Raw genomic sequence first — 25,724 nt, 5'->3', positions numbered from 1 at the left:
TGAATTTAAGACTTTACTTTATTCAGCAAAATCATTTATTTACACAATGGGGAATGCTGGTTTGATTTCATCAATGAAATAAAAACAAGTTGAACAGAGACAATACTGAACTGTATGTATATGTTGTATCAGAGCTGACCAACTGTATCCTTACCTGTGTCAGGAACATCAAGAGTAACAGTACCACGAGGACACTGGTTAACAATATACCACAAAGGTCCGGCAACACCCTGGGCGCTTCCGATGCAATTACCAACTTTTTCTTTTTTTATAAATATATAAAAAAACAAAAAGTCAGCAAAACCAGCATTATGATGTAGTAAACAGAGTATAACGGTGAAGTCAGTGGGTCAGTAAAAACCTTATCAGACCATCCATAGTTTACAAAGTGATCTGCTCTTCTTCAGATCACTAATACAGAATCCAACAGGTGAAAAAATATCGCTTTGTGGAAGATAACAATGATCTGATAAGGATTTGACTTAATGGACATTAAAGGAGTGGAGGGGAAAAAAAGGAATTGCAGAGCATAGCCCCTATTAGAACAAGCTAACTTTCCAGATTTTCCAAATTAAAAAAAAACAAAACAAACAAAAAAAAAAACCACTTCAACATGAAGCTACCATACAAAGTTTTTCCATTTTTCTTTGTAAAAAGTTCAGAGTTTGCAATTTAATCCTGGGTTTTTAATGAGAAGGACAGTTTTGGCCTGGACTTCCCCTTGCCCAGGATAATTTTTTGTTCTTCTTTTTGTTGACGCTGTCGCTCTTGTTCTAGTTTCATCCTTTCCTCATGAATCTTTCTTTGTTCTTCAACAATTCTCAACTGTTCTTCAGCCTGAAAGGTAAAAGTAAAAAACTAGAATTTCATGTCTTCTATTAGTAATATTCCAGAAATTGGGTGACAAATTCATCAACAGGGGCACACAAAAGTGTATGTTTAAAAAATCTTGCCTAAGATCGCATAGAAAGTATCAGGAAAACATACCTAGGAATTAGAAAAGAACTCCTTATTAATTATTCCAACATTTTCTGATTTTTTTTAATGAAAAATATATGAACAAATTGTAGGAAAGCACTTGAACATTTTGAAAATGAAAAGAAGTTTCTACAAATCATGTCGAGATCAGTATACATTTTTGTCCTATTACCTATTTTTATTTTATCTACACCCTCGATGCACCAGATTAACAAACTGTCAAATACGAATCAAGGCATGAATTTTTCAGAGTACGTTATTACCAATTACTATAACTAAATTTATAATTAGAAAGGCATACAAAAATTATAGACAAAAATCCCCAACAGAACTACATTATATTGTCAATATACAACCATGAAATAGTAAGTTTTTTTCTGGAGAGAAAAATGAGACCTTTTGACCTGGCTAACTATAAAACGCCATCTAATTTCAAATAGATATCAATCAAATTCCTGCAATGCCTCTGACTCCTTCACAACTCCTTCAGTCTCAAGCAACCGACTTCCTTCCTGTGCTCTCTACAGAAGACTCCCCTCTGCACCAAGAAAATCAGGTTATTCTCACGAGCTCCGTCAAGTTGCTCCCTCTCCCCAAAGATTTCATGTCCACTCCTGTAATTCTCAACCAGCTGTAGTTTTATTCCTCTCCCAGGGGACATTAGGAAGTGTGTGGTTGGTTGTCACAATGTGTGTGTGTGTGTGTGTGTGTGTGCATGCCGTGTGCGTGCATGTGTGCCGTGTGCACGCACATGCTGTGTGTCGTGTGTGTGTCGTGTGCGTGCGTTGTGTGCCACGTGTCTCGTGTCGTGTGTCGATGTGTGTGCCGTGTTATGTGTGCATGTGTGTCGTGTGAGTGCATGTAGTGTGTCGTGTGTGCATGTGTGTGTCATGTCTCGTGTGTGTGGCATGTGCGCGTGTGTGTGTCTCATGTGTGTGGTGTGTGTGTGGCGTGTGTCGTGTGTGTGCCGTGTGTGTGGGTGGCCCTCCTTGCACCCAGTGGGCAGAGAACAGGCCACCAGACATCCTACAAGGCACAGGACAGCCCCCCTCCCCAACAACAAAGAATTATCTAACTCCAAAGATGAACAGTGCCAAGGTTTAGGAAACCTGCTCTAACTCTTGACTTTTAAATCTCAGCTATCATCACTGAGTTGTCCTTTTTCCCCCCCATCTGACCCTGATCTTAAAATACACACTGCATCCTTCGAATGCCTTATTTCCATTCAAAGTCAAATTTTAAAAATTCACTGCTTACATCTCCATTATTCTACTGAAATTGTTTTTTAGATGGTCAAAAACTAACAATAAGTTTAGTGGCCTTTCCCTTTACTCATTCTTCTGTTCACTTGAACTTGTCTTTTAAAAATTTTCTCTCCTCCCATAAATGAAACACTAAGGTTCAAAAGGCTAAGGTCCTCCATGGATAGGTTTTTCTTTTCAGGAATACTAAAAGTCAATGTGACTGATTTATAGGCTTTATGGCAGAAGATGGAAAAGGTAACAAGTTCTAGTATTCAACTTAATAAAACGTTTAAATTTTATCTTGTAGGTAAAAAAAAACAAACCAACTTTTAAATACATAAGTCACACCAGAAAGAGGTTTGTTTTACTTTAAGATGGAGGCCGGTGGGGTGGGGAGCAAGTAAGGAGAAGGATCATGACCCTAAAAGGTGGAAGACAGTGGGCCAAATCCACTGTTACCAAGTACGGTCAGAGGTGAGGAAGACCCAAAACTGAAGGAGTGGGAATTAGGTGGGCAGGCAAGATGGGCAAGTGGATTTTCACAAACTTCTGTATCTTTATATTCTCATAAGGTGGAAACCCAACAGAGAGCTGAAGTACCTCTCCCATACCTTTCTCCTAAGCTACATTTCCAGCTGGCTGAGGAACATCCAACTGGGAAACCTCTTCAATACCTTCAAAACTCCACATGTTGAAGATTTAAATTCTTCAAGCCTAACCCTAAAATGAACCAACCCTTTCTGGCCTCCCTCCTGCCACGCATCTAGTATGGCTTATTTCCTTCCCCTCCTCCCTCTTCCCTCGACACAACCAAACAGCCCTCAGGTTTGTCAATTCCCCCCTTATATCCCTCTCTTCCTTTATATTCTCTCCCCTAGAGCTCTGTCCCTTCCCTCTGCCACCGTGCCAGTTCAGGGCCCCAGATCTCTCGCAGACCTAAAATGGTCTTGTTTCCAGTCTCTGCCCTTCAATCCACCCTACACAATGCTGCTGGCTTCACCTTTCCTGAGCACTGTGCTCTCCTGCCCTCAGACTTCCAATGATTTCCACTGTGCACAGACATGGCCTAACTTCCTAGATTAGCATACTATTTGTGACTTTCCATATCCTTTCTATCTGCCCTCCACCAGCTCAGCTCATGCCATTCTTTCCTACGACAATCCTACCTGTGTGTCAAAGTCCATTGCAAATCACCATTCTCTTGTTTAGACTTTCAATGATAATTACAAGAGAAATAATCATCTGCTTCTGATCACCATTAGTAAATTCATAAGCAAATTCATCCAGTTTTAATAAATCATTCCACATTGGGGTCAGAGCATGGCACATGCAACTGAATCAAGACTTAATAAAGACTCTTAGGGGGCACGCTTGTGCTTTGGAAACTCTTTCCAGGATAAACACCACAGACTCGCTTTTCCGTAAGGTTCTAACTCAGCCCCTAGGAAAGCAGATTAGAAAGAAGCTTGGGGACTAACCGGTTTGAACATCACAACTTCAACCCATTTGAGAAATTTATGAAAACTACTTTGGCACTATCCACCCCAAACTACATTTCGCAGTACTTTTATATCCAGCAATTTAATTTTCTAGATTTTATACTATAAACATACTTGCATACATGCAAAATTGAACAAGTTTATTGCAACGTGGTTTGTAAAAGACTGGAAAAACCCCAATATTCATCAATATGGACTATTAAATATATTATGGAAAATATATTTTAAAAAATACTGTGTGGCTGTTAAATCTTGAATCATGTGATCATATTACCTAATCAAAAAATTAAACAAGATTTAAAAAGTAACTTCCTTCACAGACAGAAAATACCATTTCTACTGCACTGAAATTATCTTTAGATTTCAGTGAAGAGAAAGAAAAGGTTCAGTTTCATTGAAGTCTAGAAATACAGGAGACAAAAGCGTGTGTGTGTGTGTGTGTGTGTGTGTGTGTGTGTGTGTGTGTGTGTGTGTGTGTGTGTGTGTACAGAGGGAGAGCTGTAATTAACCAGGAGTGATAGCTAACAGTGTTATCCCCAGTGCTTAAGCACATAATGCCTATTACAAGTACCTGACAATGGAATGGTTTTAAAAAATGAAACCAAGCAGGTCCTTCCCGTCTTTATGTATAAATATTTGTATTTTGTTCTATTACAGCTTTAAACTAAGCATATTCAATTACACCTTGGCAAAGAAAAAAAAAAAAGATGATGGATTTTCACTAAACTTATCATGGTAATCATATGTTAAATCTTTATGCTATACAGTGCTGTTATGTCAATTATATCTCAATAAAACTGCAGAAATAACAAAAAGACATTTTCAAATAAAAAGAATGATACAGACACAAGTGTATTTACTTTATGTAAAAAAACATGTATCCTAAAATGTGGCCTGTAATAAGTTTTCAACAATTCTAATACATCAGGGGAGGACTCCCTATTTGTAAAACTAACACTCATAAGGTTTTTGTAAAACAAAGAAGAATTTTATGACATGCATAGTTGGTCTTTAAGTTTCAGTACTTCAATAATCCTGGGAAAATCTTATTTTTTTGACCCTTACTATATATATAAAGAATGGCTCTAACAGCAATGACAATAACCATGAAATTATGACAGGGTAATTATGAGATGAAATAAGATAATTATGAGAGAACACACTGTAAAGTGCAATACTTTAAAATGCTGGAAATTATCTTTTAAACCAAACAAAAAATATTTGAGGGCCTAAGTACAGTGACCAGAGAAGGAAAACAATTATTTTAGCTCTAAAGTAAGAAAACTGGGGCTTCCATGGTGGTGCAATGGTTAAGAATCCACCTGCCAATGAAGGGGACATGGGTTTGAGCCCTGGTCCGGGAAGATCCTACATGCCACGGAGGCCCGTGCGCCACAACTACCGAAGCCCGCGCGCCTAGGGCCCGTGCTCCGCAACGAGAGAAGCCACAGCAATGAGAAGCCCATGGACCGCAACAAAGAGTAGCCCCCGCTCGCCGCAACTAGAGAAAGCCCGCGCGCAGCAACAAAGACCCAATGCAGCCAAAAATAAATAAATAAATAAAAGATAAAATAAGAAAACTATGTTGAACTGAAAGTTACAAAACTTTTTCAACTGGAAGTTAATGAATGTCTTGATAAACTGATAAATCTTGACAATAAAAGTAAATTTTATATATTAAAAAAAAGCAGGCTATGGGCTTCCCTGGTGGCGCAGTGGTTGGGAGTCCGCCTGCCATGCAGGGGACGCGGGTTCGTGCCCTGGTCCGGGAGGATTCCGCGTGCCGCAGAGCGGCTGGGCCCGTGAGCTGTGGCCGCTGAGCCTGTGCTCTGCGGCGGGGGAGGCCGCAGCAGTGAGAGGCCCGCGTACCGCAAAAAAAAAGAAAAAAAAAAAAACAGGCTAGTTGAGAAAAACCAAACCTGTCTCTCATTTTAATACAGTGGCTTTCAAGTGATGAAAAACTGCCTATCCATCTGTAAGTGTGATATGACTCTACACCTTACTTGCTAGGTATTCTTCTAAAGCCTTGCCTCCCACCTCCCTCTGCAGTTAACTGACTGAAAGGCTGCTTTGTTCCTGATGGTCCCATCTGCTGGCACATATACACTGTTCCTCTCCCCTCGCTTCAAATGTATGCAAAAGAAAACATTATTCCAAGTGGGGGTAGGGTATGCACATTCGTATTGATACAGGTCAACAACACTAAATTCTCCTACAAGACTGGTGGACATCAGGGAGGCCAAAGGGAAAGGTAACACACCCACCATACTAGAGCCATTACAGTGGGGCAGTCCTTCCCAGCCACTACACCCAGGACCCTGTTTGGTCTCAAAAAGGCTTTCAACCCTGCACCCCATGCAAAAAGAATGACTGCTGAGATGAAATACACAAGAGCAAAACATACCATTATAGTAGAAGGGTCTACTTAACCCCCTTCCCAGTATCTTTTGTCTTCCCCTCCCACTTTACCTAGAGGTCCTACTGCAAAAATCTAAAGATAGAAATATTTATCAGGAGTGATTACTGGGATGATGGGAAGAACTAAAAAAATCTTACAATTAGGAATCATGCCCCTACTGGGAAATGTGAATTTCTGCATTTTAACCTCCCAAAACATACCTCCTGTTTCACTCTGCCATTCTGCAATTTCGTTTCTTTAATGCACCCTCCCCTCCATAAAAACTATAATGTATGTCCCCTTTTAGATAAACAATGAGTAAAAAAAAATTATAGAAAGAAATTTAATGTAATTAGTTTTGACCCTTAGCAAACTATTATGATGTTATTCATGTACAAGGTTTAAAAAAGAAAATAACAAAGAAGGACTGAAAAAAGCAATTCCCTCTTTTCCTCCAGGGGCCATGGCAATTTAGTTATTCTGAGAGTTACCTCCTTAGGATATACACTAACTATCATTACGGGATATCATTAGCTACTCATCTAAAGAGAAATCATACCACCACACTCCTTCTAGCCCCCTTTTACTTAAAGTACAAATAATTGCTTCAAGAAGGAACTGACTGATAGTTGAGCTTGGTTTGAAAAGAAACACTGGGTACAAAACTCACTGCCTTCCAGACCTCTGGAGAGAGTGCTCTGTGTTACTGCCAAAAGAGAAATCTGATACCTTCAGGATTTTACCATTCATGTCCTATAAACATAACAAAAAAACTGCACTCTTCTAGATGTGGTTCTTTTAATATTCTGTAGCCTAAATTCTCTGTTCTTTTACTCAGTTCTTTTGTTTGTCTTATTCAGTATTCATTCCTTTTTGTGAAAGCTCTCCTTCAATGCCTGGTGATCCTTGGCTCTTAGCACGATTACATCAGGTCTTCCCTGGTTCCCACAATAGACTTTTACTTTCCTTCCTTTTTCCTCTTCTCCCTCCCTCTGTACACCCTTATCACTCACCAAGTTCAACTATTCTCGTTACTGTTTCTACTCCCACCTGATCAAGTGCCCATCTTTTTCACTGACCTCAGTGGCTTTCTCGTTTCTAGTCTCCATCCTTCACACCACCCCACACGACGGCAATACATTAATGTCCAGAAAGTTTTTAAAAAATCGTTGCCAAGAATACATGAACATCATTAAATCAACCTTCTGCCTTATCAACTGGGAACAAGCCTCTCAGTGATTTAAAATCCTTACCTAATTTGCCCACTCTTTCAAATTAAAATATTTAATTGACATTTACATTTGATGGCATACCATATTTTCCTATCTCTTAAAATGTATAAATATGTCATTATGAGCCATCCTAAGTACTGTGCTGTTTCAACTTACATAATACACTCACTCTAGCATAAATGCCCCATTCTCTTTCCAACTATGTTAGTTTCCTGTAGCCACTGTAACAAATTACCACAAACTGGATAGCTTAAAACAGCAGAAGTTTATTCTGAAGGCAAGAAGTCCAAAATCAGTATCACTGCAACAAAATCAAGGTGCTGATATTCCAGGGCCACATTCCTTCGGCCAGTACCTTCATATCTCTGTTCTGACTTCATATCACCTTTTCCTATGTTAGTGAAGTCTGAAAGCCTTTCATCATTAGGTCTTCTCTCCCTTTCAGTCCATGTTGGCAGCGTTTCTGCTGATATAACATCTCAAAAACACTGTAAGTCTCCCATGTATATCAGGCCACTAGACAACAGGCTCTTCCACAGGTCTTTTCTGGATAATCTCATCTAATCCTGGCTTTTGCTAAAATGGCTGAGGTAACCTATGAGTCACAGGCATAAACTCTTCAGCATTAGCAAAAGGATGTCCAATCATACCCTTAGACTTCTTTCCAGAACAAGTTTTTCTAATAGTGAACCTAATTTTAGCATCTTTTGCAATCTAAATAGGCTAAATATTTCCCCAAACATCAAGTTCTCATTTATTTTACTTCTTGATTCTTTCCTCAATTACTCTCCTCTTGCATTTTACATAAATATTCAGAAGAAACCAGACTGCACTTTACTTAGAAATATCTTCAGCTGTACATGAGCTTCATCGCTTAGATAAGTTCTCCCTTTCACACAACTGTAGGTCACAGTTCAGTTGGGTTTTCTTCCACTATATAACAAGGAATTCCTTCCCTCCAGTTTGCATAACATGCTTTCATTTTCTTTCTAATCCTAACCAGAAGTGCCTTTTTAAAAAAGGGATTTCTTTCTTTATTTTTGGCTGTGTTGGGTCTTAGTAGCAGCACCCGGGCTCCTCTCTAGTTGTGGCGCATGGGCTCCAGACTGCAAGGGCTCTGTAGTTGCGGCACGCAGGCTCTCTAGTTGCTGCAAGTGGGCTTAGCTGCCCTGCGACATGTGGATCTTAGTTAGTTATCCGACCAGGGATCAAACACGCGTCCCCTGCATTGCAAGGCGGATTCTTAACCACTGGACCACCAGAGAAGTCCCCAGAAGTGCACTTAAAGCCCATATTCCTACTAACAGTCTAGGCGTTTTCTATCATGTACCTCAAAATTCTTCCAGCCTCTACCCACTGTCCAATACCAAAAACACTTGCACATTTTTAGGTAACAAGTTATCACAAACTAGGTAGGCTCAAAACAGCACATGATTAGTCTGAGAGCCGGAAGTCCGACATCAGGATTACTGGGCCCAAATCAAGGTGTCAGCAGGGTGTGCTCCCTCTCAAGGATCTAAAGGGAGTCTGTTCCTTGCTTCTTCCAATTCCTGGTGGCTGCTAAGAGGATTCCTTGCCTTCTGACCACATCACTACAGTCTTCAAGGCCAGTATCTTCAAATCTCTCTCTGTTCTGTCTTTGGCTTCTCCTGTCTGTGTTTTGTGGTAGAATCTCCTTCCATCTCCCTCTTATAAGGATATATGTAAAGGCATTTAGGGCACAGTAATAATCCAGGATAAACTCCCCACCTCAAGATCCTTAACTTATTCACATCTGTGTAGACTCTTTAACTGTCATATAAGGTAACACTCGCAGGTTCTAGGGATTAGAACATGGATATCTTTTTTGGGGGGCAGGAGACATTTTTCTGTCTACTACACGAACATTAAAAAATTCTTTCTTACATCTCCCTAAGAACTCTTTTCAGAGCTCTCTCTTAATTGCAAAGTGAGATCTGGTTTACTTGAAACTTAAGTATGTGGAATACATTTCATATATAGTCAGCTTGTAAACATGGTACTATCTTTTCATCTCTCAAACTGGTGAGATACCACGTGTTATACAGCACAACGAGCACGCTAAATCTCCCTAACTGGCAAGGGAAAAGAGGAAAATTATTTCAATATTAAAGAGAGGAAATATACTATAGACCCAGAATTTCAGGAGACAGTTTGAGGGGTCGTTTTTCCTACTGACATAACCTCCTAGAACATTTCATTCCATGGCAACACCTACCACCTTCACTTAGTCTGTTTCCTGTTCTGAATAAATAAGATTCATACACATTTCAGAATAGTATCTGGGCTTATCCCAGACGCATCACTAAAAACTGTGTGAAGAAGAGGACTTTGAAAAATTTTAAGTACTACTTTTAACATTTTAAAGAAACTTAAAATTCTCCATCGTACTAACAACAGCCTTTCAAATGTTTGATGATAGCTGTGCAATGCCAATACTAACCCAAGAACTAGGAACCAATCTGCCAAAAAGTCAAGTCAAGCTAATCCACTTTTGGATTAGTTTTTGTTTGATTTTATAAATCAAATACGTATGTTCGTTAATATTTTCTTGCCTCCTTATGGACAGATAAAATCAAGTATCTTGATAAACAACTTGGAACTAAAATGAGCAAAAACTACTCTTGGTCTAGACCACTTAACATGTATCATATATGAGAGTCCGTATGGCTTAGCTAATCTGGTTCCTTACTACAGACATTACTGGGAGCAATCTTTGAAGTTTTGTCACGAGGGCTTACTTAAAACTTAGTCTAAGTGTGGCTTAAATTTACTTTCTTTACTAGTTATTCTTACCTGATCATAATGGTGATACACATTACTTGTAAAAAAAAAAAAAAAGTAGAAACTGGAGAAAAGTATAAAATTACTTATAGGCTTACCAATTAGAGATAACTATTCTCAGTACTTTGGCATATTTTTCTATTAAATGTACAAATATACATTTCAAATTAGGAAAATCATACTTCCCCTGTATTATCAGATGCTTTTTGACTACAGAAAAATCCCCTGTATGTATGTGTTATAATTTATCTAAAAACCTGGGCAATTTTCACTATTCAAATAAGGGGAAAACATTTTTGTGTGTGAATTGATTTGTACTGGATTCAGTTTCCATTAGGTAAGTTCTTAGGCGCAGAATTAAAATTTAAGGTTCCTGGTATATACTGATTTATTGTTATTTTCTAAAACGGTCACATCCATTTAAACTCCCAGAATAGTGCACTATATAAAGGGTCTCTTTATACCATATTCTTGCCAACACTTGCTACTAACGGGGAAAAAAAAGTCTTTTCAAATTTGGTATATAGTATTAGAGAAAAAGGAAAAGAGAGGGGGCATTTTTTTGTTTTCCCATTAAGGCTGGGATTTATTTTCAGGAATTTACTACAGCTACTTTTCATTTTACTCGTGTGAAGTTACCTTTTTTACCTCTCGAAGTAGTCCCCCCCACCCCTTTCAGGAAGTTGGTCTCCTTTATTGATTTACAAGAGATCACTGTGTTATTCTTTCATGGTTATAGACAAGAAATCTCCCCCAGGGTACACTCTTTTCCAACCTGTCTAATCTGCTTTCAAAACCTGAACTTCTGACTACACATAAAGTGGGTTTACTACAACTACTACTGCTTATCCCAAGAGATCCCACATATTCTTGCTTTTTTTCTAATTGTACTTCCCTAAAGGTCTTTGCCCTACTTCTTTCCTCACCCTCTTGTCCTCACCCTAAATTCAATTTTTAACTGTCCATCAAGGTCCAGAGCAGTGGTATCTCTTCCAGGAAGGTTCCCAGGGCAATTATGTCAGTTACCTCATGTAACTCATACCACGTACCAAATAGTTCCATATCATTAGCTGACTTTTCTTGGAGTTGTCCTTGTCTCCACAATTAATACACTAATGCCTTTAAGAGAACTTAACATCCTGACTACTTTTATCTCCAAATTGCTTTTTATTCATATGTCTATTATTTTAACAAGACTTTCAATACATTCTATGTAGTATTTCCTAGTGTAAATACTAAGAAACGTGTATAAAGATTAAAGAACTGTGCTCAAAATTGAGAGGAAAGGGAAAGGACGATAAAAATGAGAGAAACTGCAATAGTGTGCCTTGCATGTTTATACAGTAACATTTTCTTGTCTCTTCCTACACAAAGGGTACTCTACTTTCCCTGCAAGGACATGGCCACCAACAGAACCAAATAAAAATTAATTCTCTCCAACAGGAACAATAATTTTTTATGCTTCCAACATTACTGAAAACAAGAAGCAAATTAGTTATGTCCAGATTTTTACCAATTTTCCTCAAATTCAAGCTGCTTCTTCCCTAAGATACCCTTTCACTGAAGTTTTATTGATAACATGCAGTCAGAGCAGCGTCACTGCAGTCTAATAATACGAAGTCAAACTCAAGGGTTCTAGAGCAGTGCTACTCTAAGGATGGCCCATGGACCAACGACAGTGCAAACTGTAACTGACCCACAATAAGATATGCAGAAGCCAAGAATAAGCATTTTAGAAACTTCTATAGCAATTTGACCTCATTTTTCTAATAATTCATCTTAACTGTATTTTGCAAAAGTAGAGGTCTGAGACAAACTGGGATTAAAAGACAAAAACAAAACCTGGGCAACTTTACCACCACTTGAAAAGCACTGCTTAAGAATATGCTTTGCTAATCTCCTATTTTTATGGTTCATTTGGGTAAACAAAGAAGGCTATTAGAGGAACGTAAGGAGGCCAAGCTGTCCCCAGGCACTCAGACAGCTACCCCAGGGTCAGAAGGGATCAAGACCTTGGCAGGGTATACCAAGCTTAGAACCTTTGCTCTAGAAGTCACAATCTGGCCTTTCAGGACATCTGCAAACTGAACTCCCTATACAGTCTCTTACACCACGTTCTAAGAGGAATTCTATCCCACGTACTGGGTAATTTTGCTTCAATGTTTATAGCACCAACTATACTGTTCATCTCTCCTGCAAATACCCATGGCCTTACAAACAAGACTATATCTACCTTTCAAAGCTCAACCTTCAAAACTAAAATTAAGATGCACACTTCCCCTCTTACTTTCTCTCGCACTTGCACTGAGATTTTCTCCTTATGTGGAATCACTAAAAGAAAAAAGCGTTATCACATATGTATTAATCAGCAATGTATTGATACATCTTATTATGACTTCTCACCCACCTCATATTCATGGTGCTTCTTCCACCTAAGCAGATTTTAAGGTCTTTTCATTGGTAAAGCACAAGTAGGTCTTCCCCTTTCCTTGTGGCTTTCACAGTAACCAGGACAGTGATATTAAGAATCCCTTGTGTCATGTTCAGTAAGTTGTTTAGGGTATTTCTAGTTTGGCTCTTATCTGGGGCAGATTATCTTTTAAAAGATCATACTCTAGAACCAACTGCTGGTGGTTTTAACTTTCACATTCTTATTCACTATAAAACAGTTATTTACAGTCCTCCTTCACCAACCCCCCAGTGGGATTCACTGTTAATTACTTAGATCCTCCCAGATCTTTTTCTGTGCCTTTATAAACACAGTCACAGAATTTGTTTTTTCTGAATCGCTTAACTGGAGCTTCCATCTTGCCTTCCTCCCCCAGGCAAGAGTATGACTTAGCAGCAAATGTCTTCCTATGGCTGCATTATTCTCAACACATTTCTAACTAGACAAAACTTGTCTAAAACCAAGAGTCCCTCTAGGGTCATGTCTTCATTCCTGGGCAGTAAATACCACTAATCCTCATTCATTCTAAGTAAATTTCCCTCTATCTCTGATTTATATTCTTACTTTGAAGTAGAATTCCTATATGCCATCTTCATAAGGAAAAGAAAATTTTCCCTTATAATGTCTGACTATCCTTCTTCATTTTTTGATTTATTTATATCCATAGTCCTTTAATTCTAGCTTTCTTTTACATCATACTGAGAATGCTTCAAAATATATTCATACTCTTAATTGGGAAAACCCTGCTACACCAAAAATTGTACCTATTTTTAAATTCTATTTTAAATGTTAGCATATGCTACAAACAAACAAATAGAAGTACTAAAATACAGAATGGGAAAGAAAAATAGAAGTGATATGTATTCATTTTTCTATTTAAAAAATTTACTTCAATATTCTTATACTGACTTCTTTATTAAAATGTAAAAATTGTATCTCCTTTTACACCTGTATCTCATATTGTAATTCTTTAAGTCTCTGTATTCCTTGTTAGATTATAAACATGAAATATGAAAAAAATTTATTAATCTGGTACACTTAGTATCAAATATATACTCTCTACTTATTCTGTCTAGTAATTGGTAACAAAGCAACTAATGCCAAGTGAAACGCTGCGTATTAGTAGACTTAATTAAGAACTTAACCTTCAAGTTTTTGTTTTTGTCTTTTTAGGAAGAAGAAATTAGGGATGGGGACAGTACAATTTCCCCTAGGAAAGCTGTTTTAAACCACTGTGAATTTTGGAACTTTCTCCAGATTAATCAGAATTTCTGGCTTGCCCCAAACAGATTCCTCTAGAAGACAGTAGCTAAAATCTACTCAACTATTCCTACTGTTCCCTCAAATCCCTTAAAATAGTCCCGAGAACTCTAAAATGTTTTTCATGAATGCTTCATACATACCAGTTTGGCTTGTGCTTCTGCAATTTTTCGGTTATTCTCTTCTAGTATTCGCTCTAGCTCCTCACGTTTTGCACGTTCTTCCTCCTAAAGGGGAGGACATGTTAAGATGTTAGAAAAATAAATTTTTTTTATTGACAAAATATTCACTAATCTTCCTCTGAATTATTTCGATCTGACTAAACAGGGTAGCTTTATAGCTACCTTCTGTCTGACAAATGATAAACTGTGCAGCCACTAAAATTTGTTTCTAGTACTAAATTTAAATCATCCCTCCCAGTCCAAACAGCAACCAACTAAACCCTCCCTAATGACAGTTTCCTGGCAATTATTACTAATACTTTAATATCACACAAATCAACAAGGACAACTACAAAACTGGATAGTATTTACCAAATTAAAAAAATAATATATAAAATATAAATAAAGTGAATATTTGTCTCACCAATTATGTATACCTACGTATTCTTTACCTATACTCCTTTAATCAGCATTAAAAGTTGAATATTTACTGTCTTGTCCAGTGTCCTGCAGAGTGTGCTCCTCGGCTGCCATACGCGCCAGCTTCCTCTTTAAAATGATTTGTACTGTTAGCTTGGCAATACCTGCATCAGCAGCTCAACCATTTATAAAGAAACAACATACAAGGAAGGCTGAGCTGAGGAATGCAGATGTTTATGGTAAGAAGGAACAAAAAATGTAATTCATCATTCCTAAGGCAAACAATTAATAAGAAAAATACATTTACTGTTAGTGAAAAATACAAATGGTAATCCATACTTCATGGAACTAAGGGCTTCTTCCATGGGGAGAATGGACTTAACATTCAGATGTTGACAATTTCTAAAGGCAGCTTATCTTGTCATCTACAATCTGAACTGAAATTCAGGAATCCAGGGGGTGCATGGTCAGGAAATAAAATTCTGTAATTTATTTTTTCTTGGAGAACTTCATGAGATTTTATAATGCAAGCTATATGAAGATTGCTTGATGGTTTGGGCAGTGTTGAGATCACAGCATACATATTCAAATGATTTTAATATTTGGAAAGACTGTCAGAGGGTTGTGTCCGTGTAAAAAAAAAATTGTTAATATGAAACAAAAAGCAAATGAAGAGAAAAAAATCTTCCTATGATTAATAACTCGCTACAAGACAGCACCATTACTCCAAAAGTATCTTCATTATTAAAGGCACTAACAAAAATTTCATATACTCAATGGCACAGAGTTTGGGATATCCACCAAATATAGACATGTATATCTAGACAGCACAAGGGAAAATGCATTTGAAAAACTAAGCTTACTGGGAAACAAGAGATTTAATAAGACGTCAACTTGTCCACAATAATGCCAAGATTAAAAATGACAATGAGTCACATATTTTGAGTCAAACATTGAAGTTCAAGAAAATATAACCACGGGATTTCCTATGGCACACATCAATGGAATTCACAGTGACTATGCAAACTATGTTGAGGGACACTCAGTGCTGTAAGGTAATTTGCCTTGAGCGTTCCAGTGACTTTCAACAAGTTTTAGGATCCTGGAGTAATCAGTGCAAATAAGCCATAAAGCTTCAGTAGCAAATTACTGTCTCACAGAAAGACATTTTCAACTTCTGCTCCAGCTGCTGATAAAACAAATCATGTGTTTAGCTTGACTCCAGACAAGGACAACCTGTTCCTTCATAACTCTCTAGAGAAAAAAAGGAGTTGTTAGTAGATACTAAAAAAGTGGACGAATAATCTGGACATTTTTCCTAAAAAGATCTTTGAAACACATTAGGAAAATGGAGGGCCTTATGATCAGAATGCTAGAATTAGTCCGTTGTGTTGAGGCAGGATTTGGGGTAGGGGGTGAGGGATAAAAGAAGGAAAAAAAGAAGAGCAAGAAAACCTACTTATCAAAAGCAGGTGCTATCACTCAATGTTAGGCCCTGCTCTTTTTAATCTGACTGAAGGCAAAAAGCCTCTCACAGTCTAGGCAATAAGAGAGATAAACAGAAAAGAAGAACACGTAACCACAGGTGGATTTTTATCCTTTTCCCTTTACCACTCCCTGTCTCCCCCCACCCTCCCAAAAAAAGAATGTAAGTCCTGCAGCCATGGCAAAAGTTTCAAACACTTCTCAAATATGTAAGCCAGCTCCATTAAATCAAAAAGTATCCTTGGATAGTTTTATGAAAATAGCTTTTAAATATCAGTCAGCACATGTGAATAGGCTAAAAAATTAACTTTTGCAGCAATGTTAAGTTTAGATGAGAAAGGAATTGGTCTGCATTCCATCTCTTTCTGAACTGCGCAGGAGGCACACCCGACACTGAAAGTTTTGCCATGGACTGTCTCTACTTTCCAAACGACCGAGCGTTACCTCTCTGGCTTTTTGCGCTGCAAGCTCAGCTTGTCTCTGTCGCTCGAGTTCTTCGAGCAACTGCTTTTCCATGATGCGCTTGGCCTCCTCGACCCTTCGGAGCACTTCTCGCTCAATCTCGTCCTTCCGTTTCTCCAATTCTTCCTCCACCCTTTTTGCCACCAATTCTTCCACTCTTCGTGCCGTTTCTTCCTCGATGAGTTTTTCTTCTATTTCCTGCTGCCGACTAGCAAACAAAGTGGGGAAAGGACTTAGATAATGTAAGAAATAAACCTAAGAACTGAAATAGACCTAGTTGTGAGTCTGTAAAACACTGAGTCTGCTTACATATTTCTAAGATTTTACAACTCATTTTCATGTAACATTCAAGGAAATGATAGATACCAAAAGATTAAGTGATACAGAAATTCAAATAAATATAAAATCATGGTTTTTTCTGTCACTTTCTAAAGTAAATACAAAAAGACTAGTATACACAAACAGCTTATTAATGCAGTAGTTTTAGGAACTGTAGAGTGAATCTGAAACAGGAAATCTACTTTCGTTACCAGCTTCATAAGGAAAAGACAAGCTATTAAATATATGATTTGCTCCTCTGTCAATCCATTCAGTCTAAGGGTTGAGCTACAGACAAGTCAGGAGAAACTATTATGTAGCAAGCAGTTCAGACCAGCTAAATTCATTCTCCCCTCCCCCACCCCAAGCAAGATCAGAATAAAGACAGACTCAAAGAGATTCAGACTGCTAAAGCAACATACTGTGGTTTTTAGCAAAAATACAGGCAAACTTATTCAGGTTCTAAACTTTTGCCCTTTACTGCACCTTTTCTTTTGTTAACTGACTTTCAATTCAAAGCTCTTCTAGATATGGGAAAGTGGATGAAATATATTAGTATCACGTCTAAAAAGTTCAATGAAGCATGATATCGTTTAATTATTTTAACCCCATTTAGGTATTATAAATGAACTTATTCACTCAAAATGAAATTCTGTGCTGAAAATATTGACATTTATCATGGTACTATGGTGGAAACCTTGCACATTTTATACCAATGATCTCCAATATGATAGCCACTAGCCAGATGTGTCTGGTTTGAATTGAAGATTAGTAAGAAGAAAAGATATATAAGATCTCATGTACTTTTATTTGATTACATGTTAAAATGACAGTATTTTGAGACAGACTGGGAATATATTAAAATTAATTTCACTAGTTCCTTTTTAATGTGGCTCACACTGTACTTCTCTTGAACGGCATTACTTGAGACAATAATTTGTGCTGGAATGAAAGCAGAGACTCTGAAAGTATACCTAAATCCTAAGAGGTCAATCTATTAATGCTGCATATTTCTCACAATCCACAAAATTAAACAAAATCTGTAACCCTTCCATCTTTTGATGACTCATACATATGTATGAGTCATTCAATTTATCTGTTTAGTAAAGGCTTTACAGTTTCTAAGTGACCTTTAAATACCCAATCCACTTCAACCCAACTCTACTTTGGGGGGTGATTCAATTCCCACTGAAGTGCTTTCATTCTCAACTCCTGTTATTTATTCACAGTGTTACCATACTGACACCAATGTATCTAATATTCTGATTCATATCTGTTTCTGCATTTATAATCCCTACATACTTCTGTCAGGGAGATAGCAACTACTTGAGAAGTCATAATTTCTGTTAGGTTCTAGATATCTGCAATAACCATTCTTGTTTCTTAAATATCTCCTCCCCAACACTAAATTATTGGTGATTTTCACTGGGGGAACTCCCCCCCACAAAAGCCTAACATGTACTCTCTATCTACACTCCTTTTCCTTTTTTAACTTTGAATGAAATATAGTATTAGGGTAGTTTCAATAAGCCTTTAGCTATAGCAGCTTAGTAAAAGAGAAGAGATATCCACCCCAACGCTAGAATGGCCAGGAATACCTAAAAGCCATCAGGCAGCTATTTCAATGGAAATTAAACTACATTCCAAACATAAAAATATTGTTTCTCTACTTCATCCAAAGAGAAAGACAGAAATATGAAATGAAACAAGCAAGCTAACAACTGCTGAACCTGGATGACAGCTGTATGAGGATTAATACCCTATTTTGCTGAATTGAAAAGCTTTCATGACACGAAGTTTCAGAAGCGTACACACCCCGCCCCACGCTTTCTTCTGTTAGTTGGTTCTTATAAAATTAGTAAATGTAGCGACGTCTACAAAGAAACCTCATTTTAAAATTTCAAAAATGGTACAACTCTTAAAGCAGAACACTGTAAACCAAGTTCCAGTTAAAACTTTCCACACAAAGTAAAAGATGAGGGAAAAGAATTGGATAAGGCTTTGGGTTTGTTTATCAGTAGAAAAGCTGCCTAATTAACTCGGGAATTTGGTAAAGGTGGAAGAGACCTGACACATGCTCAGGGTTTCTGTCAGGCAAACAGTCCCTAGAGGACAGCAATATGGCACAATGGCCAGTGGGACCACACCTCCACAGATCTGGTCAGCAAGGAGAAAAGAGCTCAAACCAATCCAGTTCCTTACTTACAGCAGGAGCCAGATCAGCATGCTGTCAGCTCCCTGTGTCTCTGCTCCCACTGATGGACACCAAACCAGAGAGGCCAGGTGACAGGCCGTACAGGGTGACAAGCAATGTAGGCAACAGGTGGCTGCTGCCAAGGAGTCCGTTCTAAGTACAGCTCAGCAGTTTTCCAGCCTAAAGGGGAGGGCAAGCGGAAACTCCCAAGCTCAACTGAAACCCAGAGGATGAGAAATGGCCTAGTGGAGTTTCTTACAAGGCTGCTCATCCCCCTTTGTTCCTGAAGGCACCACGGCACACCCCCAGGACTGTAATTAAGCCTTGCTGCTGCGCCCTACACAAGGAGACAGGCAAGGTCAGGGTACCAGAGCAGAGCTGTTCCCCTACAAGCATGATCAAGGATATAATTTTTGCTGTCGCTGTTATTTTCAGTAAGGTTAAAATTGCTACTTCAGCACTCAGAAAAAAATTTAAATCAATTTTTGGATCCAGTGCTGAAAAAGTTAAGAGCCGGATATTGCTTTAATCCCCTTCCCCCCACACACTTGGATCCAGAAAACCAAGGGCACACGAACAAGAGAATTAAGCACTTGAGAGATACGACAAGTCTGTATTGAACAACCTACTATGCACTAGATGCTGTGCTAGAAACCTGAACCCCACTAATACCTACTAATAGAGCCTATACTTCTGCGACTCTGTTCTACAGCTAAATATAAGTATTAACATACATGATAAGTAAAAATTCTCCGCATGTCTCAGCAATCTCTGTATTCCTGTGTTTTTCTTCATTTGTCTTGTCTTTTCCCACAAAAGCACAAACATATAAGGTATAGAATTGAATGAAACTTAGTACAACATAGCCTTCCTCTACCAGTTAGCCGAAGGAGGGTGGGAGGGATAGGTGGCTCTTAAAATTTTAAAAAGTTCATTCTTATTGATGACAAACTTATTATCATAATCAATGATAAGGCAGCAACTGGGCTAACTTTCCTAAGAAGCCCTGAAACTTTCTCAGAAAAGAAAAAAAAACCCAACAACCCATTTTTGCCATTAGTATCTTAGGAAAGATCCTTCACCTAAAATGACTGCCTAGCCATTCCTTAAAACTGTTGCCATAGGAGTTGTCACTCTCTTGATATTCTTTTCTCTCTCTAATCTTTTCCTCAGGCTCCTCTTATGAATCCATCCCCTTGCTAAGAATCTGTTAGGGCTTCTCTGATGGTGCAGTGGTTGGGAGTCCGCCTGCCAATGCAGGGGACACAGGTTTGAGCCCTGTTCCGGGAAGATCCCACATGCCGCGGAGCAACTCAGCCTGTGCGCCACAACTACTGAGCCCACGTGCCACAACTACTGAAGCCCGCATGCCTGGAGCCCGTGCTCCGCAACGGGAGAGTCCACTGCAATGAGAAGCCTGCGTGCCACAAGGAAGAGTGGCCCCTGCTCGTCGCAACTAGAGAAAGCCCACGTGCAGCAGCGAAGACCCAACGCAACCAAACAAACAATCTGACGCTGATGAAAGGGTTGAATGAAAACCTTGAAGTTTTTCAATAGATAAGAGTAGGTCCTCATTTTCTCCATGCTCTCATAACACTAATCACAATCAACTTTAAAATGGCAACTATTAAAACAAACAGCAAGGGCCCATCGTTAAATGCGAGTGTGACTTTGTACAGAGCATTGGTTAATATTATTTTTAAGTCTTTAAAATGTACAGACTCAACCCTAGTAGTGTCCTTCTAGGAACTGCTTCATAATATTAGCAAACAGTATTTACTCAGTACTGAATAGACACCAACTAACTACACTGCCAAAAGCTTTATACTCCACGGCATAATGTGCATCTCTGATGGCTCCTGAGGCTAAACAGGTGACTGAGAGGTGACCCTCAACCTAGGCAACTCCAAAGATAACGATCTTAAGCATGCTACTACCCTGCACTGTTTCTCCACGACAAACATTAAAGGCAAAGGTATGCACAAAAATTTAGCTACCAAAATAATTACCTAAAAAATTGATAAAATTCTTACCAACATCAGCTTGATCTTATGCCCTAATGTTTTGTCTCAAAGCCCTAACCTCCCTGAGGTACGTAGTTCCAATATAACGAATTTGCTCTCACAACGAGCATTCTTCTAAGAATCACTCATATAGATCCCAGTTCACTTTAGACACTCGGATTTAGAAGGCTCTCGATATGCCATGCAATTGAACATCAAGTATATGCGAACCTAGATACCACAGGCTACAGTAAGTTACTATGCCATTAATATTATCCTGATCTGCTGCAAGTCATTTTCAGCCACTCATTTTTTCCAACAGTTATCACAACAGGCATAAAGCGTCTCAAAATAATACATAGGAAAAATGATAAGGGTGCAGAGGAGGAAAGAGAGAGCAACACTGAATGACTGGGACATAAGGAGAAGGAAATCTTTTGAACTGAATTTTCAACCACAGGAATGAACTTTTCAACAGTGAGGAAAAAAAATTTTTTTTAATTTTAAGGTCTGCCTTTTACTGCATCAAGATCGTAACTTGTAAGATCACTTCTTAAAATCACCAGGTTCAATCTGCCTACATGTAAAAAAATTACATTAAATAACATTATTTACTGAGTCTCATTACATACATGCCAAGTATCACCTAAGTACTTTTAATCTTCACAATAAGCGAGACAGGTATCTCCATTTTACAGATAAGAAATCAAGCTCACAGGCAGGTAGTTTATTCAAGGCCTCAGAATTGTAAACGGCAAAACAATCTGGTTTCCAACCTTAAGGAGACTTTGTAATCGGTTAAGCCCAAGAGATTTTAATTTTGCTGTCTCTCTCCATCTCACACTGGACCTCTAGAAGGTACACTTGACAGTGCGTGTTCTTCTGTTACGTTCTCTGCTGTCTACTACACCACACACTTGTCTCCCTTTGTCCAACTGTACATCCAGACATTCCCTAAGGTTCTTTCAGTCCCATGAATCAACTGCTCTTCTCCCTCCACTCTCTGCCTGGACCATTCTATCTACTCTCAAGGTTTCCCCCAGGCTTCAGTCTCCCGTGTCAACCTTGGATGAACTCACTATTTCCAAAATCGAGTGCCTACATTGGAAGTGCCAAGTGCAGGTTTCTGACATTTTAACTAGTGTTTGACCCACAGCAGTCACTTAAACATTTGGTGGCTGAGATGCAATAGCCACAATATAAACATGAGAGCCAAAACAATGCTTTATTTCCCCTATGTTTCACATCCAATTTTGTTTGCCCTAAATGCCTCTTAAATCTGCCCCTCTCTTCCATTCCAACAACTGCTCCCTCACTACTCCTATGTGGACTTACTGTAACTTTCTATCCTACACAGCAGTACATGCTCCATTGAAAACCAAACCTACAATCCCACGCCATTTGCCTGCTTAAAACCCTTCTGGTTTCTATGATGAAATCCAAGCTCCTTAATATGGCAAGACCCTTCCCATGATTCCCTGCCTCTATCTACCTCTCCAGCCACTCCATGACTTGAATACTTACAGAAATGCATGTGCCAGTCAATATTCATCTCTTTACCCCACCTAAGACCATACTGCACCCCTCCCTTTATTCTGGCAGGGGTGGAGGGGGCTCCCTCCCTTGGTCCACAAGTATCCTCCTATGCTTAGCCTGACAGAATCCTATTTTTACCTGCCACTCACTCCTGAGGAGCACTAAGGTGTTTACCCATCCAGGATGCTTCCTTTTTACAGTCACATCACTATCACTGAATTTACCACACTGTATTATTATCTACCTACCTGTCTTCAAGCTAGATGGAGACCTTGGAGGGGTCAATCATCTTCAGAGTAACAGCTCCTAGCATAGTGTCTGGCACTTATTAAGATGCTCCATAAGTATCAGGTGAATGAACTAACCAACAGGATTTGTAAATAAACAACTACTTCTGCCCATTCCCATGACTGCAAAACCTAGATCTTTCAATCGTCTCCTCTGTATTATTAGGCATTAGAGCGTACTAAGTAGTGCCTACTGCACGACACGCAGGGATTCAGTGAACAGGTGGCTGCTAGCTCTGCCCCCTCCTCCCTTCATAAATGCTAACGGCCATGTGCTTCCTCTATCAACTTGGGACAATGTAACTGCTCTATTTTCTCATTTCATCCCTGGATTTCTTCTCTGCTATTCGTGTGTAGCTTGCTAAATGCTTCTATCTATTCCTTGGATACCAAGTTTCCTTTCACTCTTCCCCGTAAGTTTCGGCTCTCTAATGAATGGCAAATCATTACTCTTTGGAGGTATCCTTTGTTTTCACATGGAAATACTATCTCAGAATTATCTTAGCTAATTTTTTTAAATGTTCATCTGTTGACAGTTATTTGAGAGCTACATCTTCACAGTTAAGGATCTTGTTCCAGACCAAAAAAACGGGATTCTATATAATCACGGTTTCTTGTGACACAATTATTCGTACTCGGTGTTCATACTTCCCACCGATAGTTCTAAGTAAAGGAAAAATGCAAGCGTTGTGCATGTTTTAAAGAAACGCAGTGAAAGAGATCTCCAGGTACTGCTTCCTCCAGTAATAATAGTTAGTTTTCCAGTCCCCTACCTCTTAATGATTTCCTTTCAGAAACAAGCTTTGCTGGAACATAACACAAACTACACTGCAGAGACTGAAAACGCCTACACGGTTCAGCACTCATAAATCTGTCTCAGGAAAATTCTATATTCAGTAACTCTCCTGCCTTATGAGCACTTTCTAAACATGCACTGAAGAACTGAGGAAGATGGCTGGTTAAACAGGGAGAGTTAGCAAATCTCTCTACCTTTCAACGTGGCTTTGGGAAAGAATACCCAGCGCATCAGAGTACCAGGGTCTTAAACCAAAACACAACTCTACACTTTAAAACCAAAATTTCATTCGTTTGGAATCATTTGCACCTACTCTTAGACCAAAAGGTACTTGAGAGGTGACTCTTCTGCATATGATCAATGCAAAAGTAAAAGCGAATATTCTATCTTCTGAACAGCACGTATACACCAAAAAGGGAAACGAGTTACAGTCTTGCACCGAAGTGTGCTACGGAGACCTACAGCCCATAACTAGTAAAGAGTGAAAAGACGGAGCAGGCTTCGATTGGTTACACAGGTGAACTCAAGCGTCAAGATTCATTTACCTCACTGCACACCTAAGCTGCGCGCATTCTGTTTTTACACCTCAGAAAACAAAAAGAGCAGGCCCAAGACAGGAAAAGCGACCGCGACGTCTCTACCAGCAGGAGTACACTAAAGTATAAGGACTTATATTGGGTGCGTGTACGTTTCAACCACCTGAAGCGGTTCACCTCCGAGAATCCCTGTCCCGCGTTTAGGGTGCAAGGCAAGAACGCTCTTCTGCAGGGGCCCCCCAACGTCCTCCGTCCACTTTCCGGGGCCAGCCTGCTCCAACCCCACACGGAACTCCAGCCTCTACTTCCGGGACGCTCCTCCTCCTCTCGCGCCAAAATGCTTGCCCTGCTCCAAGCCCTTCCAGCTCCATCTCCACTACTGCCCTTCCCAGCCAACTCGTGGGTCTGTCCTGCCCCAGGCTTTCCATAGGCCAGGGTTGCAGCCGCTCGGGGCCGGTCCCTGCGACCCCGCTAACCTCCTTCACTCGCCCCAGGGCCAATCAGCTCCCCCTCCCCGCCACCCCGCACCCGCCGCCTCCCCGGCTCCCGGCCCCTCCCCCCGCGGGCACTCACATTTTTCGTTGCCGCTCGAACTCTGCTTTCTTCTCCTCCTCCTCTCGCTTCTGCTTCTCGTCCAGGCTGCTGCGCTTGCTCACCGTGCGCCCGAAGATGTCGATGCGATCGGGCGGGGACGAGGCGCGCTCCCGGTCCCGCTCGCGCCGGGACACGGCCGTGTTGGTGGAGCGCGAGCGGGACCGCGACTCCCGCCGCCGGTTCCGTTTACTTTCCCGGGACTTGGAGCGCTTTCGCACGCGCTCCTTGTCCCGAGACCGCGACCGGGACCGGCTCCGCTTCTTGTTGTGTTTGCTGCTCTTGGTGTGTTTGGAGCGGGACGAGCTCCGGCTCCGAGACCGGCCCATCCTTCCGGGCGACGCTGGGACTAACCGCTGGCTTCGGGCCCCGCACGTGCCCGGCTGTCCTCGCCTCCGCTTCCGGAAGCGGGCTGGCAATCTTGTCGAGGCTGGGGGAAGGAGAGCTATCAGCGAGCTGACTTTCTGCTTCCCCCTGAGGCCGACGGCCGCCACGAAGGCCGCCGCCAACGACAAGGCCGCAACGCCAGGAATTGCTAAGATGGCAGCCGCGGCTGCACCGGCCGCCCCTCCCACAAGGCCCCGCGCGCAACGCGCCGTCACGCGAGCCCCGCCCCCTGACGCTCCCTGCGGAAGGCGTGGCGAGCGCTTCCGAACGCGCTCGGCTTTTTCCGCCAGCCTCAAGCCGGCTTGCCGCGCGGGCGCGGGAGTCCTTCGCCTCCTCACCAGAGCAGTTTTGCTTTCTGGTAAGATGCTGACACCGTAAGCATGGAACTTTCCCGTTTTGGTGCGAATGAAATCGTGCCTCGGTACCAACTTCCTGACTGCATTGTATCCTAGGAACTGGTTTTGTCAGGTAGGCCAAAATGGTGTGAGAGAGACCCTGGGCAGATCACTTGCCTCTCTGAGCTGAGCTCCCTCATTTGCGCAGTGGAGACACCAGACACCACGCTTTATGACGTGGTTGTGAAGCTCACAGGGTACAAAGGGGACTGAGATACATGGAAGCCAGTGCTTATGTAGGACTTCAGCGGCCAAGTGCGAAAACTCATGCCTCCGTTTTAAATCTGAGTT

The 25,724-nt window shown here is 40.3% G+C and overlaps 1 protein-coding gene across 2 annotated transcripts; it reads right to left on the bottom strand.

Moving 5' to 3' along the window:
• ARGLU1 (arginine and glutamate rich 1) lies at positions 1 to 25,230 on the bottom strand. 2 transcript variants are annotated; one of them, XM_004273612.3, is made up of 4 exons: positions 24,634 to 25,225; positions 16,373 to 16,598; positions 14,006 to 14,089; positions 1 to 837 (listed from the first exon to the last, which is right to left on the bottom strand). In XM_004273612.3, exons 1-4 carry the CDS (start codon positions 24,978 to 24,980, stop codon positions 673 to 675), a joined length of 822 nt encoding a protein of 273 aa, XP_004273660.1. In that variant the 5' UTR covers positions 24,981 to 25,225; the 3' UTR covers positions 1 to 672. The 2 variants fall into 2 exon arrangements, with proteins under 2 accessions (XP_004273660.1, XP_033290959.1); XM_033435068.2 differs by lacking the exon at positions 1 to 837 and having other exon boundaries at positions 14,007 to 14,572; positions 24,634 to 25,230.
• Positions 25,231 to 25,724: the final 494 nt, after the last annotated feature.

This window comes from Orcinus orca, chromosome 18, assembly GCF_937001465.1.
Source record: "Orcinus orca chromosome 18, mOrcOrc1.1, whole genome shotgun sequence".
In the NCBI taxonomy this organism is placed as follows: Eukaryota; Metazoa; Chordata; class Mammalia; order Artiodactyla; family Delphinidae; genus Orcinus; species Orcinus orca.
Note: the sequence above shows the minus strand (reverse complement) of the source record. Positions and strands in the feature narration are given on the sequence as shown.

Excerpts from the sequence above, each read along its gene's own strand:
- ARGLU1 (XM_004273612.3), bottom strand. The coding sequence starts at position 24,980 with ATGGGCCGGTCTCGGAGCCGGAGCTCGTCCCGCTCCAAACACACCAAG. Across the intron at positions 16,599-24,633 it reads TTCGAGCGGCAACGAAAAAT|TCGGCAGCAGGAAATAGAAG; the intron begins GTGAGTGCCCGC and ends TTTGTTTGCTAG. Across the intron at positions 14,090-16,372 it reads CAGCGCAAAAAGCCAGAGAG|GAGGAAGAACGTGCAAAACG; the intron begins GTAACGCTCGGT and ends CCTCCCCTTTAG.